The 15279-nt window shown below is 46.3% G+C and overlaps 1 protein-coding gene across 3 annotated transcripts in view; it reads left to right on the top strand.

Annotated features, from left to right (window-relative positions):
- Positions 1 to 15279, top strand: part of EXT2 (exostosin glycosyltransferase 2) — a 129641-nt gene that overhangs the window by 68054 nt on the left and 46308 nt on the right. For all 3 annotated transcript variants that reach the window (XM_089654757.1, XM_089654755.1, XM_089654756.1), the window contains exon 9: positions 3089 to 3278. In XM_089654757.1, coding sequence (XP_089510883.1) covers positions 3089 to 3278 — 190 coding nt within the window. The remainder of the gene's footprint in view (positions 1 to 3088; positions 3279 to 15279) is intronic.

Raw genomic sequence — 15279 nt, 5'->3', positions numbered from 1 at the left:
TCACTATATCCGCTCTCCCCGGACCCTGCATTCACTATATCTGGTCTCCCACAGTACACAGAACATGGAAATGCAATTACTTATAAATATAAACTGCTAAATACATTTTCTCATCAGCAGTTAGAGCAGTCTTGTGACTTCTATCAGTGTCCAACTGAGCACAGGTGAGAGGAGAGAACAGGAAGAGCTGAGTTGCTGAATTACTGCTGAGATGGGGGAGCTGAGCTTCAATGTCACTTTTGGGAGGGGGAAGCAGGGGAGCTTGGGCTTCAATGTCACTATTGGGAGGGGGAAACGGGAGCTGAGCTTCAGTGTCGCTGCAAGGAGAGCAGAGCTGCAGAGCCACTGCTGAGAGGGGGAAGCAGGGGGAGCAGAGCTGCAGAGCCACCACTGAGAGGGGGAAGCAGGGTAGCTGAGCTTCAGAGCCACTGCTGGGAGGGGGAAGCTGGGGGAGCTGAGCTGCAGAGTCACTGCTGAAAGGGTTAAGTCAGAATTGTTTGCAAGTCCAGTAATCCTTTCAGTATTCGTAAACCTTTTACAAGCAACCGATTTTCCTTTTAGTTATTATTTTCCTGACAAAGTGGCAAAAAGCAAACCTATTTAAACAGATAATCAGAAGTGTCCTCCAAGTCAGCCACCAAGTAAAACAAAGTTGAGTTTTTATCACCAGTCACAACAATTCCCAGACTCTCTCTGTATTCGCTCCCCTCGGCTACAGCATTGTACAGAGTTTACTTTTGTGGCTCGATTTTAATTTATTCATTAATTTGCAAGCACTGCTGTGTTTTTTGTTTTTTTTTGTTTTTTTTTTTAAGTCAACATACCTATGTGTTTATTGATTCCTGTCCAATGGTGACCATTACCCACGATAACCCCCCCCATCCTTGTCTGCTTGATCCATGTTGGCGCTGTATTAGGAACAGACTGTGTATGCCCTCGCTTGCCAACCCCTCTGGGTTCCATCTCATTGGCAGCATCGAGGAACGAAGGCTTTACAGTTTTGGTCTGCCTAATTAAAATTCAAATCTTGTAAACTCTGTAAAAATCAAGTACTTTTAGTTATTTGGCTTCTTCCCCCCTCCCGAAAAAAATTCTTTAATGGATTCTTTGGCTATTTTTTCCTTTGCATAAGCACAACTGTCGTTTTGTTTGAGTCATTTAATCTGTCTGTGTCGTGGGCGCCTTTATTTACTTTGTGCTCCCGCATGCCCACTTTGTGTCAGCGTCCTGTCTTTGCTACACTGCGTCGCATTTCCTTTCCCAGGGAATTGTGTCCAGCTTCGGAGACGCGGGACGAAGGAGGGCGATTTCCACTGGACGTGGAAAGTGTGGGTGCCCTCATTGGCTGTAATGAGCTGTACTTTTGTTTATTCGACTTCCAGAACTTCACTCTGCCATGTATATTAGCACAGTATTGTCATTGTCAATATACAGGGACCTTGTTATACATGGCCAAATTGTAACATTTTGAAAGTAAATATCTTTCTACTGTATATCCCCACTCCAGTCGATCCTACACTCAGCGGCTAGACTCATCCACCTCACCAACCGCTCCACATCTGCCTCCCCCCTCTGCCAATCCCTTCATTGGCTCCGGATTGCCCAACGCATCAAATTCAAACTGCTAACTCTGACCTACAAAGCCATTCACAATGCCGCCCCGAACTACATAACTGACCTGATACCCAAATACTACCCTACCCGTGCCCTCCGCTCCTCACAGGACCTCCTACTCTCTAGCTCCCTGGTCTCCTCCTCCCATGCCCGATTGCAGGACTTCTCTAGGACTTCCCCCATCCTCTGGAACTCCCTACCCCAATCCATCAGAATGTCACCTACCCTCCTCACCTTCAGGCGCACCCTGAAAACCCTCCTCTTCAGGGAAGCCTACCCCAACTTCACCTAACACCCGACCTCACCTAACAACTAACCTCCTCCACTCCTCCCACCACTCCATCCGCCACAGCCATCTCCTCCTGTTCCACCTTCCCCTCCCTCCTAGATTGGAAGCTCGAAAGAGCAGGGCCCTCGAACCCCTCGTGTATTGTATTGTTACCTACTTGTCTCATGTTCTGTCCCCCTTGCTACTGTACAGCGCTGAGCATACCCTTTGACGCTATATAAATACTGTATTATAATAATAATAATATTATCAGCCTTTCTCAACCTATTCAATACAGAGGAACCCTGGAAAAAACCTTCTGGTCTCAGGGAACCCCTGATTATAATTACAATATTTACATCTCATGATACATTGGTGCAATGGTCATTGGGAAGAATGCTTCTTACACTTGTCATCGGGAAGAATTAACCCCTTACAGATAGCTAAAAAGATCAATGGTGGGAACTTATCTGAGAGGCAGAAATTGCTCAAGGAACCCCTAGCAACATCTGGAGGAACCCTAGGGTTCCATGAAACCCTGGATGAGAAACCCTGTTCTGTATTGTTCTTTGAGGGACACAGTAAAGTATATTCCATACTACTGGTTATGGTGCCACCTTCAGGAGAATTGGATGCTAAAGAAAAAAAAAGTGGGCAAACCCAAAGACCATAGCCCCCATCCCTACCAAACATGCTTTGTTTGAGCAAGCACTAGAGAAATTGACAGACAACAACATCAACAGGTCTACCCAACAAGATGTGAGGAAGCTGTGTCCCTCAATGACCATCAGAAAAAAGGATTTTATAGTGCAATGGAAAATTCATACAATGGAAAACCCAAAAGCGACTTCGTGGTTAGCACATCTGCCTTGCAGGACTAGGGTTACTGGTTTGAATCCTGACTAGGACGCTACCTGCCCAAGCTCATATCTACTCATAGGTTGACAACCATTTATCTCCATGCTGGGTTGTCACGTACCAGCTGAAATTAGGCTTTAAGTGGGAGTACCTATGTTGATAAGGAGGGCGCACAGAAGGGAGGAGAGGACTTAAGGTGGGTGTCAACAGTGTATTGGTGTTCACTAATAGTTTATAGAAAAGGTAAAGCATGATTCATGTTCTCTGGGTTTTCCATAGCGTGTTTTGTGTTTGTATTGTGTTTCTACTATCTTCATCAATTATTTATTTTTTTTATATCTCTTGTAGAAATGGAGCAGCGTGAACAACCCTCTCTTCCTGCCGCTGATCCCACCCCAGTCCCAAGGCTTTACTGCCGTGGTCCTGACATACGACCGCATCGAGAGCCTCTTCCGGGTCATTACTGAGGTGTCCAAAGTCCCCAGTCTATCCAAGCTACTAGTCGTGTGGAATAATCAGAATAAGGACCCACCTGAAGGTAACCTCTTCCACAGCAACTTATTTGAAGTGTACCTGTGCTTCGACCATGTAGGAGCCCCATCAGCTGCTTATGCTTGCCTTCCCATCTCTTTTTAGTTCAGGTCACCTAAAACTTGCGGAGTTATCCCTGTGTAAACTCCAAATCGCCAAGAATTCTCTCCCCATCCTCTTGTATCAGCACTGGGTGCCTAAGAGCCATACCCCAAGAACCAGTGGAGTAAGTCACATGTTCTCCCATATAGAGTAAGTCATGTCACTTTCTGGAGAAACAGAGTATCACAGAAGCAAAGGGAGGGAAAGTATGAATAGATATGGGGACTTGGATTAAGTCAACCTGTTACTTTGCCCTGCATAGGCATGCACTAGTTTACTCTATAGGGTTACCAGAAATGTTTTAGTTGATATTACACTGTAGGGCCACTGTAGATGCCTGACCTTGATCCTACAGAACACTTTTGGGATAAATTGGAAGGACAAGTGTGAGACATGATTTGGTGAGTTTGGTGTGGAGGAACACGAGAGTCCTGTCCTCAACCCTACTGAACATCTTTGAGATACATTGGAAGGCCCATTGTGAGACATGGTTTTGTGTGGAGGAACACAAGAATCCTGAACTCAGCCCTTCTGAACATCTTTGGGATACATTGGAAGGCCCATTGTGAGACATGGTTTGGTGAGTTTGCTGTGGAGGAACACGAGAGTCCCGACCTCAACCCAACTGAACACCTTTGGGATGAACTGGAAGGCCCATTGTGAGACATGGTTTGGTGTGGAGGAACACATGCGTCCTGGCCTCAGCCTTACTGTGAACACCTTTGGGATGAACTGGAATGCCAATTGTGAGACATGGTTTGGTTAGTTTGGTGTAGATGAACACGAGAGTCCTGACCTCAACCCCACTGAACACCTTTGAGGTAAACTGGAAAGCCCATTGTAAGACATGGTTTGGTGTGGAGGAACACGTGCGTCCTGTTCCCAACCTTACTGAACATCTTTGTGATGAACTGGAAGGCTCATTGTGAGACATGGTTTGGTTAGTTTGCTGTAGAGGAACACAAGAATTTTGACCTCAACCCTACTGAACACCTTTGAGATGAACTGGAAAGCCCATTGTGAGACATGGTTTGGTGTGGAGGAACACGAGACTCCTGACCTCAACTCTGCTAAACATCTTTGGGATACATTGGAAGGCCTATTGTGAGACATGGTTTGGTGTGGAGGAACACGTGCGTTCTGGCCTAAACCTTACTGAACACCTTTGGGATGAACTGGAATACCAATTGTGAGACATGGTTTGGTATAGAGGAACACAAGAATCGTGCCCTTAACCCTACTGAACACATTTGGGATACATTGGAAGGCCCATTGTGAGCCTGGTCTTCTCATCCAACATTGGTACCCGACCTCACAAATGCTGTTTGGCTGAATAGTTACAGATCCCCCCTGACACCCTCCAAACTCGTCTCAGAAGAGTGGAGACTGTCATACACACAAGTGGAGACCTGGACAGCAGACCTTCTGCTACTTACAAATTCCACTTTAACGGATTTGTGTCTGGAGTTCAATTTTCAAAATGCTTGTCCCATATTGCATGTTTTTTCATTAAAAAAAAGTATGCAAAACTGCACATTAGACTAACATTAGTCCACCCCAAGGTGCCTGCACATAGCTGTACCTAGTTGAACTAATATTACTGGAGTCCAAGACCTGTAAGTAGGCAGTCCTGTAATGGGAGCAGTTTTGTTATTGGCAGCTTCTCCGTGTTACCACACATGCTGAAAGTTGAAGTAAGTCTTGCAGTGAAAATGTGTCCGCTCTGCTTAATAACTGTCCAAAGATGCTAAGTAATCTAAAGCAGTTCAGGCAATAACCGCAGAATCTGCGTGCTTTGAAAAGTGTTGTCACCCTCCTATTGCCACGTATAGCACAGTAGTGGTGGGGGATCCGAAGAGGATGTGCAAGTCCTGCACCAGGTAAAACTATTCCTGTATTTGCTTTCCATGTGTGTTGAAATTGCCCTTTACGAGGCAGTCACAGGTTTCGCTCCAGCTCCTATCGCTATGTAATGGTCCTCATCATTTAAAGGCTGCTGTCATTTAATGACCATTAAACGCAGGATGTTTCTGAGAAGTTAAGCCTGAGGAATGAGTTTGAAGTCAGTATTACTCCTGACAGTGGCAGATAAGAGCGCTCCCCCTTCCCCTTCCCCATGACTCCTCTGAGATCACCTTTTTATGACCGCCCCCCCCCCCCCCCCCCCATCCCTGTAATTGCACTGGGAAAATAGATGACTTTAGTAGTATTCCACCTTCCAGCCTGTGACAACAAGAATTTCCCAACCTCCCTTCTACATCTGAAAGAGCCATACAGTGAGCAGACTGAACAATAAAAACTTTTAGCACTTTTTAGAACTAATGGAGGGATGTACACTGGGAGGGGCAAAGATTCATTCACCCTTGTGTAAAAACAATCGCCATATATACAACCGCTCCAGTGGTTATTTTCAGCTGGACTCCATCCTTCCGTTCAGTCTTGCTTAGTTGCACAGGCTCCTCTCCTGTACTGATATTGCTTACTCTGATTTCCCTGCATGCTGTGAGCTTCTTGCAGCGTGCACTAGAAGTTGCAGCAAGCCATTTGCTGGCTGGATGAAAACCAGAATCATCTAGCACTTTCCTGCCCAGCCTGACTGTCCCTCGCCCTTTCCTTTGAGTCACTGGATTTCAGTTACATAGTTAGTCTGGCTGAAAAAAAGACAAAAGTCCATCCAGTTCAACCATTAAAAAAAAAAGTTATAATCCTACACCCACAGTTGATCCAGAGGAAGGAAAAAACCCAGCAAAGCACGATCCAATTTGCTCCTGCAGGGGAAAAAATTCCTTCCTGATCCCCCGAGAGGCATATTCCCTGGATCAACTTTACCTATAAATGTTATATTCAGTTATATTCTGTGTATCCAAGAAAGAATCCAGGACTATTTTAAAGCAATCCACTGAGCTGGCCAGAACCAACTCTTGAGGGAGTCTATTCCACATTTTCACAGCTGTTACTGTGAAAAAACCTTTCCGTATTTGGAGATTACATTTCTTTTCCTCCAGACGTAAAGAGCGCCCCCTTGTCCTCTGTGATGACCTCAGGGTGAATAACTCTACACCGCGTTCACTATATGAACCACTGATGTATTTATACATGGTGATCATATCCCCCCTTATGTATTATACATGGAGATCATATCCCCCCCTTATGTATTATACATAGAGATCATATCCCCCCTTATGTATTATACATGGAGATCATATCCCCCTTATGTATTATACATGGAGATCATATCCCCCTTATATATTATACATAGAGATCATATCCCCCCTTATGTATTATACATGGAGATCATATCCCCCCTTATGTATTATACATGGAGATCATATCCCCCCTTATGTATTATACATAGATATCATATCCCCCCTTATGTATTATACATGGAGATCATATCCCCCCTTATGTATTATACATGGAGATCATATCCCCCCCTTATGTATTATACATGGAGATCATATCCCCCCTTATGTATTATACATGGAGATCATATCCCCCCTTATGTATTATACATGGAGATCATATCCCCCCCTTATGTATTATACATAGATATCATATCCCCCCTTATGTATTATACATGGAGATCATATCCCCCCTTATGTATTATACATGGAGATCATATCCCCCCTTATGTATTATACATGGAGATCATATCCCCCCTTATGTATTATACATGGTGATCACATCTCCCCTTATGTATTATACATGGAGATCATATCCCCCTTATGTATTATACATGGAGATCATATCCCCCTTATATATTATACATAGAGATCATATCCCCCCTTATGTATTATACATGGAGATCATATCCCCCCTTATGTATTATACATGGAGATCATATCCCCCCTTATGTATTATACATGGAGATCATATCCCCCCTTATGTATTATACATGGAGATCATATCCCCCTTATGTATTATACATGGTGATCATATCCCCCCTTATGTATTATACATGGAGATCATATCCCCCCTTATGTATTATACATGGAGATCATATCCCCCCTTAATCTCCTCTTCTCAATAGAGAATTGATTCAGTTCCTCTAATCTTTCCTCATAGCTGAGCTCCTCCATGCCTCGTATCAGTTTAGTTGCCCTTCTCTGTACTTTCTCCAGTTCCCTAATGTTCTTTTTGTGAATTGGTGGCCAAAACTGAACTGCATATTCCAGATGAGGTCTTACTAATGATTTGTACCGGGGGAAATGATATCTCTCTCTGGAGTCTATACCTCTTTTAATACAAGAGAGGATTTTGCTCGCTTTAGAACCCGCAGCTTGTCATTGCATGCCATTATTAGGCTTGTGATCTACTAGAACTCCCAGATTCTTCTCCACCATTGATTCCCCCAGTTGTACCCCCCCCCAGTATGTATGATGCATGAATATTCTTATCCCCCAAAGTTCTTTCAATCGTGAAGGCTCAGCATCACCTAGCCTGCCTTGAAACACCTTTTCTTTCAGCCTGACATCAACCCATCAAGACATTTTAATATTTGCATAACTCCTCCCAAGAGCCGGCCCACTGCTTGCATCATTGCAGAAAATCATCAGTCACTGAACTATGTGTGAACGAGCCCTTTAAAATAAAAGCTTCAGCTTTGAAAATGATTAATAGCAACTTTTAAGATGACATTACCGTGTTAAAGCTGAATTCAGGGCGCAAAAATGTTAAATATACCCAGATATTACCTTGTACAAGTAGCAGTGACATCATACCTGTGCTGTACATAGCCTGTGAGAGAGAACAGAGCTGTGGGAGGGGCTCAGCAGGTCCCGTCCACTCCAGGCTGCCTGTGAAAAACTGCAGGAGGGGGCGGAGACAAGACCAGTCTACCTGCAAAAAGAGAGAGAGCAGCAGTGACCGGTCTTTATTACAGAGGAAAAATCTCACACTGGATTACTGAACAGATCTGTAAGAGATAAAACAAAGTACACAAAGATTCAAGAAGACAGCACATGACAAATCGATTTAGACCGGCAAGCTGTTGACCGTGGGCAGCCGGCGGGTAGATTGTGGATGCAGCCCTGTTCCTTTTCCAGCTTCCGCTGCCCTCCTCTTCACTGCAAAGTGGTAGGCAACACAGAGCTGAGGGCGGGAGTGGCAGCTGCTTCAGTTAACCTTTTGAGTTTACCAGCTAGTGATTGGTTGCTAGGACATCGGGCGGACCTAGCAACCAATCACCAGCTTGTTGATGTGAAAGGGTCAAAGGACAGAGGACACTGCTTCACTGCTTTTGGGAGGGGGGGGGAGTGGAAAGGGGACAAAGGACACTGCTTTGGGGGGGGGGGTGATTGGAAAGGGGACAGAGGACACTGCATTGGGGGGGGGGGGCGTGGCACACAACACTACTGTGTGTGTATGTGTGGGGGGGGAGTTGAGGGGATGTGAAGTGGGGCAGAGGGCACTGGTTTGGGGGGGGAGTGATTGGAAAGGGGACAGAGGACACTGCATTGGGGGGGGGGACACAACACTACTGTGTGTGTGTGGGTGGGGGTTGAGGGGATGTGAAGTGGGGCAGGGGGCACTGCTTTGGGTGGTGGGTGCAGAGAACACTACAGTGGTGGTGGGGGGGGGGGTGAAGGTGGCATAGGGCACTGCTATGAGAGGGGCAGATGACACTGCTTTGGGGGGGTTGCAGAGAACACTACAGTATGGGGGAGTGGGGGAGTGATGTGAAGGTGGCATAGGGCACTGCTATGAGAGGGGGACAGAGGACACTGCTTTGGGGGGAGGGGTGGTTCAGAGAGCACTACAGTGGGGGGGGGGGGGGGGTGATGTGAAGGTGGCATAGGGCACTGCTATGAGAAGGGGGCAGAGGACACTACAGTGAGGGGGTGATGTGCAGAGGGATAGAGGACACTGCTGGGGAGGAGCAGAGGACACTGTCGTGGGGGGTGATGTGAGTGGGGGAGGGGGACGCAGAGGAAACTACTGTATGGGAGGGGGGCAGAGGACACTACTGTGGGGAGGGGCACAAAAGCCACTATTGTGGGGGGGGGCAGTGGGGAAGAAGACACTACTGTTGGGGGGGAGAATGATATGAAAGGGGACAAAGGGCACTAATATGGGGGTGGGGAGGGCATGGGACACTACTGTGAGGGGTGACTTGAAGGGTCGAAGAGGAGGACACTGTTGTGATACACTATGTGCTCTTCATGCCATCTTCTAATTGTAGGCCTGATAGTTTTTTTGTTTTTTTTTTTCCCCTAAAAAGGGCACCCCCCCATCTCCAGCCCCCCCTTACCCCATAGGAATCTTTGATTTCCTGCATGTTGTCCAGGTAGATCTCAACCTCTGTGATAAGAACATGACAGCTCCAAGGCAGGACAGAGGAGCAGCAGACACGTTTCATACGAACACATTCTTAGTCATCTGTCCTGTCTTGGAGCTGCCATGTTCTTATCATATTGCATGTAAAGGATTCCAATAAAAGATTTCATCCACCACACGGTTAACCGTTTCCATTGCATCTGTGATCACGGATCGGGCCAGCACCTGCGTGTCTGTGGGGGGGGTTTTGCAGATTCGGCACTCACCTGGAGCCGATCTTTTACTCTTTCAGATCTCAACCTCTAAAAGGTTAAACCTTCTTTAACCCCTTGGCGACGGCACCTCCCAGCCCTTTAAGGGTTTCAGGAGGCGGGGCGGGGTTTTAGGGTCATGTGACCAACTTGATTCGCTGTCACGGTGGTCACATGATCGAGAAAGGTCCCGATCGCAAGAGGAGATCGGGACCTTTCCGTGAGTACCGGACATGTGTGCTGGGAGCACGCAGGGCGTGCGCTCTCAGCACAGATGTTTTTATTAATTGCACGCAAATGTGCGGCCGCTCAAGGCCCAGACGCCGGGAGGCCGCACGTTTGCGTGCGGCCGGCGCCAAGAGGTTAAATTTCCTTCGTATGCAGCTTGTGGTGCATCCGATGTATCACTCAACTCAGACACAACATTTCGATGCGTCCACCAACGACACTCAACGTTCACAACCGCGCGACATCAGCGGCGGCAGCTCTAAGCGAGCATTGTCAGAGCCGTTCTAGCGCTCATCCCCCTTTACCATAACAGCCAAACACATGGGCAGTGAGGCCGTGTAAAGTGATCTTCCTGCTCAGCAGGCTGGAAATGTTTGTGAGGGCAGAATAATTATATCTAAATAAGAAGTTATCATGGAGGGAAACATCAGAGCGCACACACTTCTGCGAGGTCCGCTGCCTCCTTACAGTAGTCGACAAGGGTGATAATTAACAAGGCCGCATTTGGCCGCGGCATGGATATGTCTGCTGAGACGTCAAGGTCTACATCCCCCCCCCCCACCCACCCGCCCTCTAACATTTCGTTTTAATTTCATTTAAATAAATACTGCGGTCAGGCACTTGAAAACTGCGGGGAATATACACATGGGCTGCAGCGGAGTGATGTTTTATGAGTATTTATCTTAATTTTCTCTCTTTGGTGTCTCCGTCTAGTAAAGTCATTTATTTTACTTATTTCTTTTCCTGAGGTCAAATTAAACGAAGGAAAGGGAATTCTTCCACGTTTAATGTCTCCTAGCCGGGGAATTGTGATCAGCGAGCTGCCTTTCATCTGAGCGGGCCAAGCTCTTAAAGAGAACCAGTTACGATTAGGCTCCAAGTGTATCTGACGACAAAGCTTTTTTCTTTTCATTTTGGATAGAGCGGTGGAAGCTGAACTCACAACAACTTCATTGTAGCCTCCCTAGCGGTCTGATTATGTCCATATTTCTGTGCTCAAAGCGGTACATTTTTTTGCATGGATATATGTATTTTTTTTATTGTAGGTCTATAATTTTTAGGAATAACTCACTGAAATCTGTCCAGACAAGAGTCTAGTAAACATCCCGGATATGATAAAATTTGAAACACGTAAATCATAAATTATAATTTAATAAATAATCATAAAAAATAATAATATAATAATAATAAATTTAATTCAATAATATAATCAAACCAAAAACACTGAAATTTGAAATAGAGCGCCAAGTTCGCACATCACTGAGCAAAGTCGCAAAATCGTTTTCAGTGTCTGATGACAAATTTCCCCCACGAATCATTATCACTCAATTCTGCAAGTGGTTCTGATTTACTATCGCTGTTCTCTAGCCGGTCTAAAACCGCTTTTGACGTAAAGGGACGCTTTTTGGACGCCATGGACGTTTCTCTTTTTCCAGGCAGAAAGAACAGTAAAAATGCAGGCAGGGCGCCGGACAAAGCACTCGGGACAAAATGTATGGGAAATGGTTTGATACAGGAATGGAATACTATGTGATTTTAGTGAATGTCACTTTTTCACATTTTTGAATTTCCCGCCGTTCCGTCCCCCGTACGTCCCAACGTTGCAGGGAACGGAACCCGGAAGACAGATGCCGGCATCAGCCGGAGGACATTGCCGGGGATACTGCAGGGGGGACATCGCGGGAGCGCAGGACAAGGTAAGTGATTGAGGGATCCCGGAGCAACGCTGCAGTGTATTCCCGAGTGTAGCTCGGGGTTACCGCTTGTGGTGCTGAAACTTTACCCAGAGCTACACTCGGGAATACTGCCAGGGGGGTTAAAGTGGTTGTAAGACTCAGACGTGAAATATGAAGATAGTGTGTACTTGTCTCAGGTCAGAGCACTAAGGGCTCATTTACACTTGCTTAAAATGTGGCACGGGACATGCTTTTTTTTTTTTTAAAGCACTCTGAATGCCAGTCAAATCCCCTGCCAAATAAAATGGTAAGCTTACAGTCCTGTTTACTCGCTGCATTTGCTTTGCTTCAAAAATTATACCCTGTGTTGCATTCTTGGTGCTTCAGAGCGTCTCCGAAGCCTCCTTAGAAGCCTCTGACAATTCTCGCTAACAGCATCTGCAGCTTTGGAGGGGATTTTATTCAGTTTTAGTTTTACTTTGTTTTGGAGGTATTGCAGGCATGAGATATCCCAGGATGCACTGGGAAACCAACAAGCAAACCAGAAAGACATCATCATCAGCCGCTTATGATTCATGTGTATATATGCTGGGAGTGTTTGGTTCAGATATCACATCTGGTGTGTAGCATGGAGCAGCAGGACGGCGAGCGGTGTCAGGGCAGGAACAGAGCAACCAGCAGACGGCACACGTGGTGTGCAACATGGGAATGGTATAGTGGAAGGTGAGCAGGGACCGGAGAGAACACTGAGCAGCAGAGGATCACCAGAGCTGAGGGACTGGAGCAGGGACCGGAGAGAGAGCACTGAATGGCAGAGGATCACCAGAGCTGGGGGACTGGAGCAGGGACCGGAGAGAAAGCACTGAGTGGCAGAGGATCACCAGAGCTGGGGGACTGGAGCAGGGGAAACTAGCAATGCCACACATGGTGTGCAGTGTGGGATCAATATAGTGGGAGGTGAGTGAGGTCAAGAGAGAAACAAGGATTTGCAAACCAACAGAGCTGGGGGTTACTACTGAGTGGGGGATCAGCAGAGCTGGGGGTTACTACTGAGTGGGGAATCAGCAGGGGGGGGGGTTACTACTGAATGGAGGATCAGCAGAGCTGGGGGTTACTACTGAGTGGGGGATCAGCAGAGCGGGGGGTTACTACTGAATGGAGGATCAGCAGAGCTGGGGGTTACTACTGAGTGGGGGATCAGCAGAGCTGGGGGTTACTACTGAGTGGGGGATCAGCAGAGCTGGGGGTTACTACTGAGTGGGGGTTCAGCAGAGCTGGGGGTTACTACTGAGTGGGGAATCAGTAGAGCTGGGGTTAGCTACTGTGAATAATACTGGGCAGGGGATCTGCTGATCAAGGTACTAATACACTGGGATCTGTTAAATGAGGAACTAATACACTGGGGATCTGCTGAACAGGGGTACTAATGAGCTGGGGATCTGCTGAGTGAGGGTACTATTGAGCTGGGGTTCTACTGGGCATTTGCCAAGCTTCATTAAAGCTTAAAAAAAAAACATCTCAGAAGCATCAAAAACACATCAAAAAGCATGTTGAAGCAGTTGGCACTTTAATGTGTGTAAAGTCCAAGCAAGTGTAAATAAGCCTTAACTGTCATTTCTTTCTGCTGCTTCATCTCTTTGCTATCAGCTTGAGTCACTTCTGGCAACTGTTTCTGACACTAAGAGATAAGAAGGTGACAGGGGAGGGAGCTCCAGCACACAGCCTGCATTTGACAGCGTTAGCTGTGTGAAGGGGGGGGGGGGTATCCTTTCGCTCCAGCCAGCTCTCACTGAGCTCTGCAGAGTGTAACTTCAGCTCCCCGCCCCATGGTTTTTGATAGCTCAGACAAGCTGCATAAATTAATATTGTATATAATACTTGAGGATTTGTTTCATCTCTTTGTATCACCTGAGGCCAGTCACTTCACTGGGTGTATGTAAAGGTTTACAACCACTTTAAAGATGAATTCCAGGTATGGATATTTTATACGTTGTTACATTGGGCCAATTTGAACCAGTGTAACTATGTACAGTTAGGTCCATATATATTTGGACACAGGCACAATTTTAGTTTTTTTCAGGTATTTACCAAAACATATTCAAGCTATAGTTCTATAATGGATATGGGCGGACAGTGCACACTCTCAGGTTTAATTTGAGGGTATGTACATCCGAATTGGAGGAAGGGTTTAGGAATTACAGCTCTTAAAGCGGAGCTCCACTCAAAAGGCGAAGTTCCGCTTTAAGGATTGCTCCCCATTAAGGATTGGCACCTTTGGGGAGCAGGTACCCGAATTTTACAGGTACGCGCTCCCACTTCGCCTAGGCGATCGGAAACAGAAGGTGTCCTCCCTCCCTCCCTGTAGTCTTTTGGGACACGTGACAGGTCCCAGAAGACTACAGGACCATTCATGAAGTGCAGCGCTACTTGCGCATGTGCAGTGGGTACCCGGCTGTGAAGCCGCAAGCTATCAGCTGGGTGCCCAGAGTGAAGATGCTGACCTCCTGGAATACAGGACGGCCGGTGAAACGAGCTGCACGACACACCACGGGACCGAAGGACAGGTAAGTGGCTGTTTTTTAAAAGTCAGCAGCTACAGTTTTTGTAGCTCCTGACTTTTATTTTTTGATCGAGTGGAACTCCACTTTAGGAGTAGCCATCCTCCTTTTTTCAAGGGACGAAAATTAATTGGACAATAGAATCAAAAGCTGTTTCATGGCCAGGTGTGGGCTACGCCTTCATTATTCCTTCATCAGTTAAGCAGGTAAAAGGTCTGGAGTTGATTCTAAGTGTGGTTTTTCATTTGGAATCTACTGCTGTGAACCTACATCTTGCATTCAAAGGAGCTGTCCATGCAAGTGAAACCGGCCATTGTAAGGCTTCAAAAATGAAACAAATCCATCAGACAAATAGCAGCAACATTAGGAGTGGACAAATCAACAGTTTGGTACATTCTGAGGAAAGAAGAACGCACCGGTGAGCTCAGCAACATAAAAAGGCATGGACATCCACGGAAGACAACAGTGGTGGATGATCGCAGGATCCTCTCTATGGTAAAGAAAAACCCATTCACAACATCCAGACAAGTGAAAGACACTCTCCAGGAGGTGGGCGTATCATTGTCAAAGTCTACAATCAAGAGAAGACTTCACGAGAGCAAATACAGAGGGTTCACCACAAGGTGCAAACCATTCATAAGCCTGAAGAATAGAAAAGCCAGATTAGACTTTGCCAAAAAACATCTAGAAAAGCCAGACCAGTTCTGGAAAAGCATTCTTTGGACGGAGGACACTAAGATGAATCTGTATCAGAATGATGGGAAGAAAAAAGTGTGGAGAAGGCTTGGAACAGCTCATGATCCAAAGCACATAACGTCATCTGTAAAACATGGTGGAGGCAGTGTGATGACATGGGCATGCATGGCTTCCAGTGGCACTGGGTCATTGGTGGTTACTGCTGATGTGACAGAAGACAG

Source organism: Staurois parvus, unplaced genomic scaffold (genome assembly GCF_062004578.1).
Source record: "Staurois parvus isolate SC_StPar_1 unplaced genomic scaffold, SC_StPar_1.0 ptg000796l, whole genome shotgun sequence".
Taxonomy (NCBI): domain Eukaryota; kingdom Metazoa; phylum Chordata; class Amphibia; order Anura; family Ranidae; genus Staurois; species Staurois parvus.
Note: the sequence above shows the minus strand (reverse complement) of the source record. Positions and strands in the feature narration are given on the sequence as shown.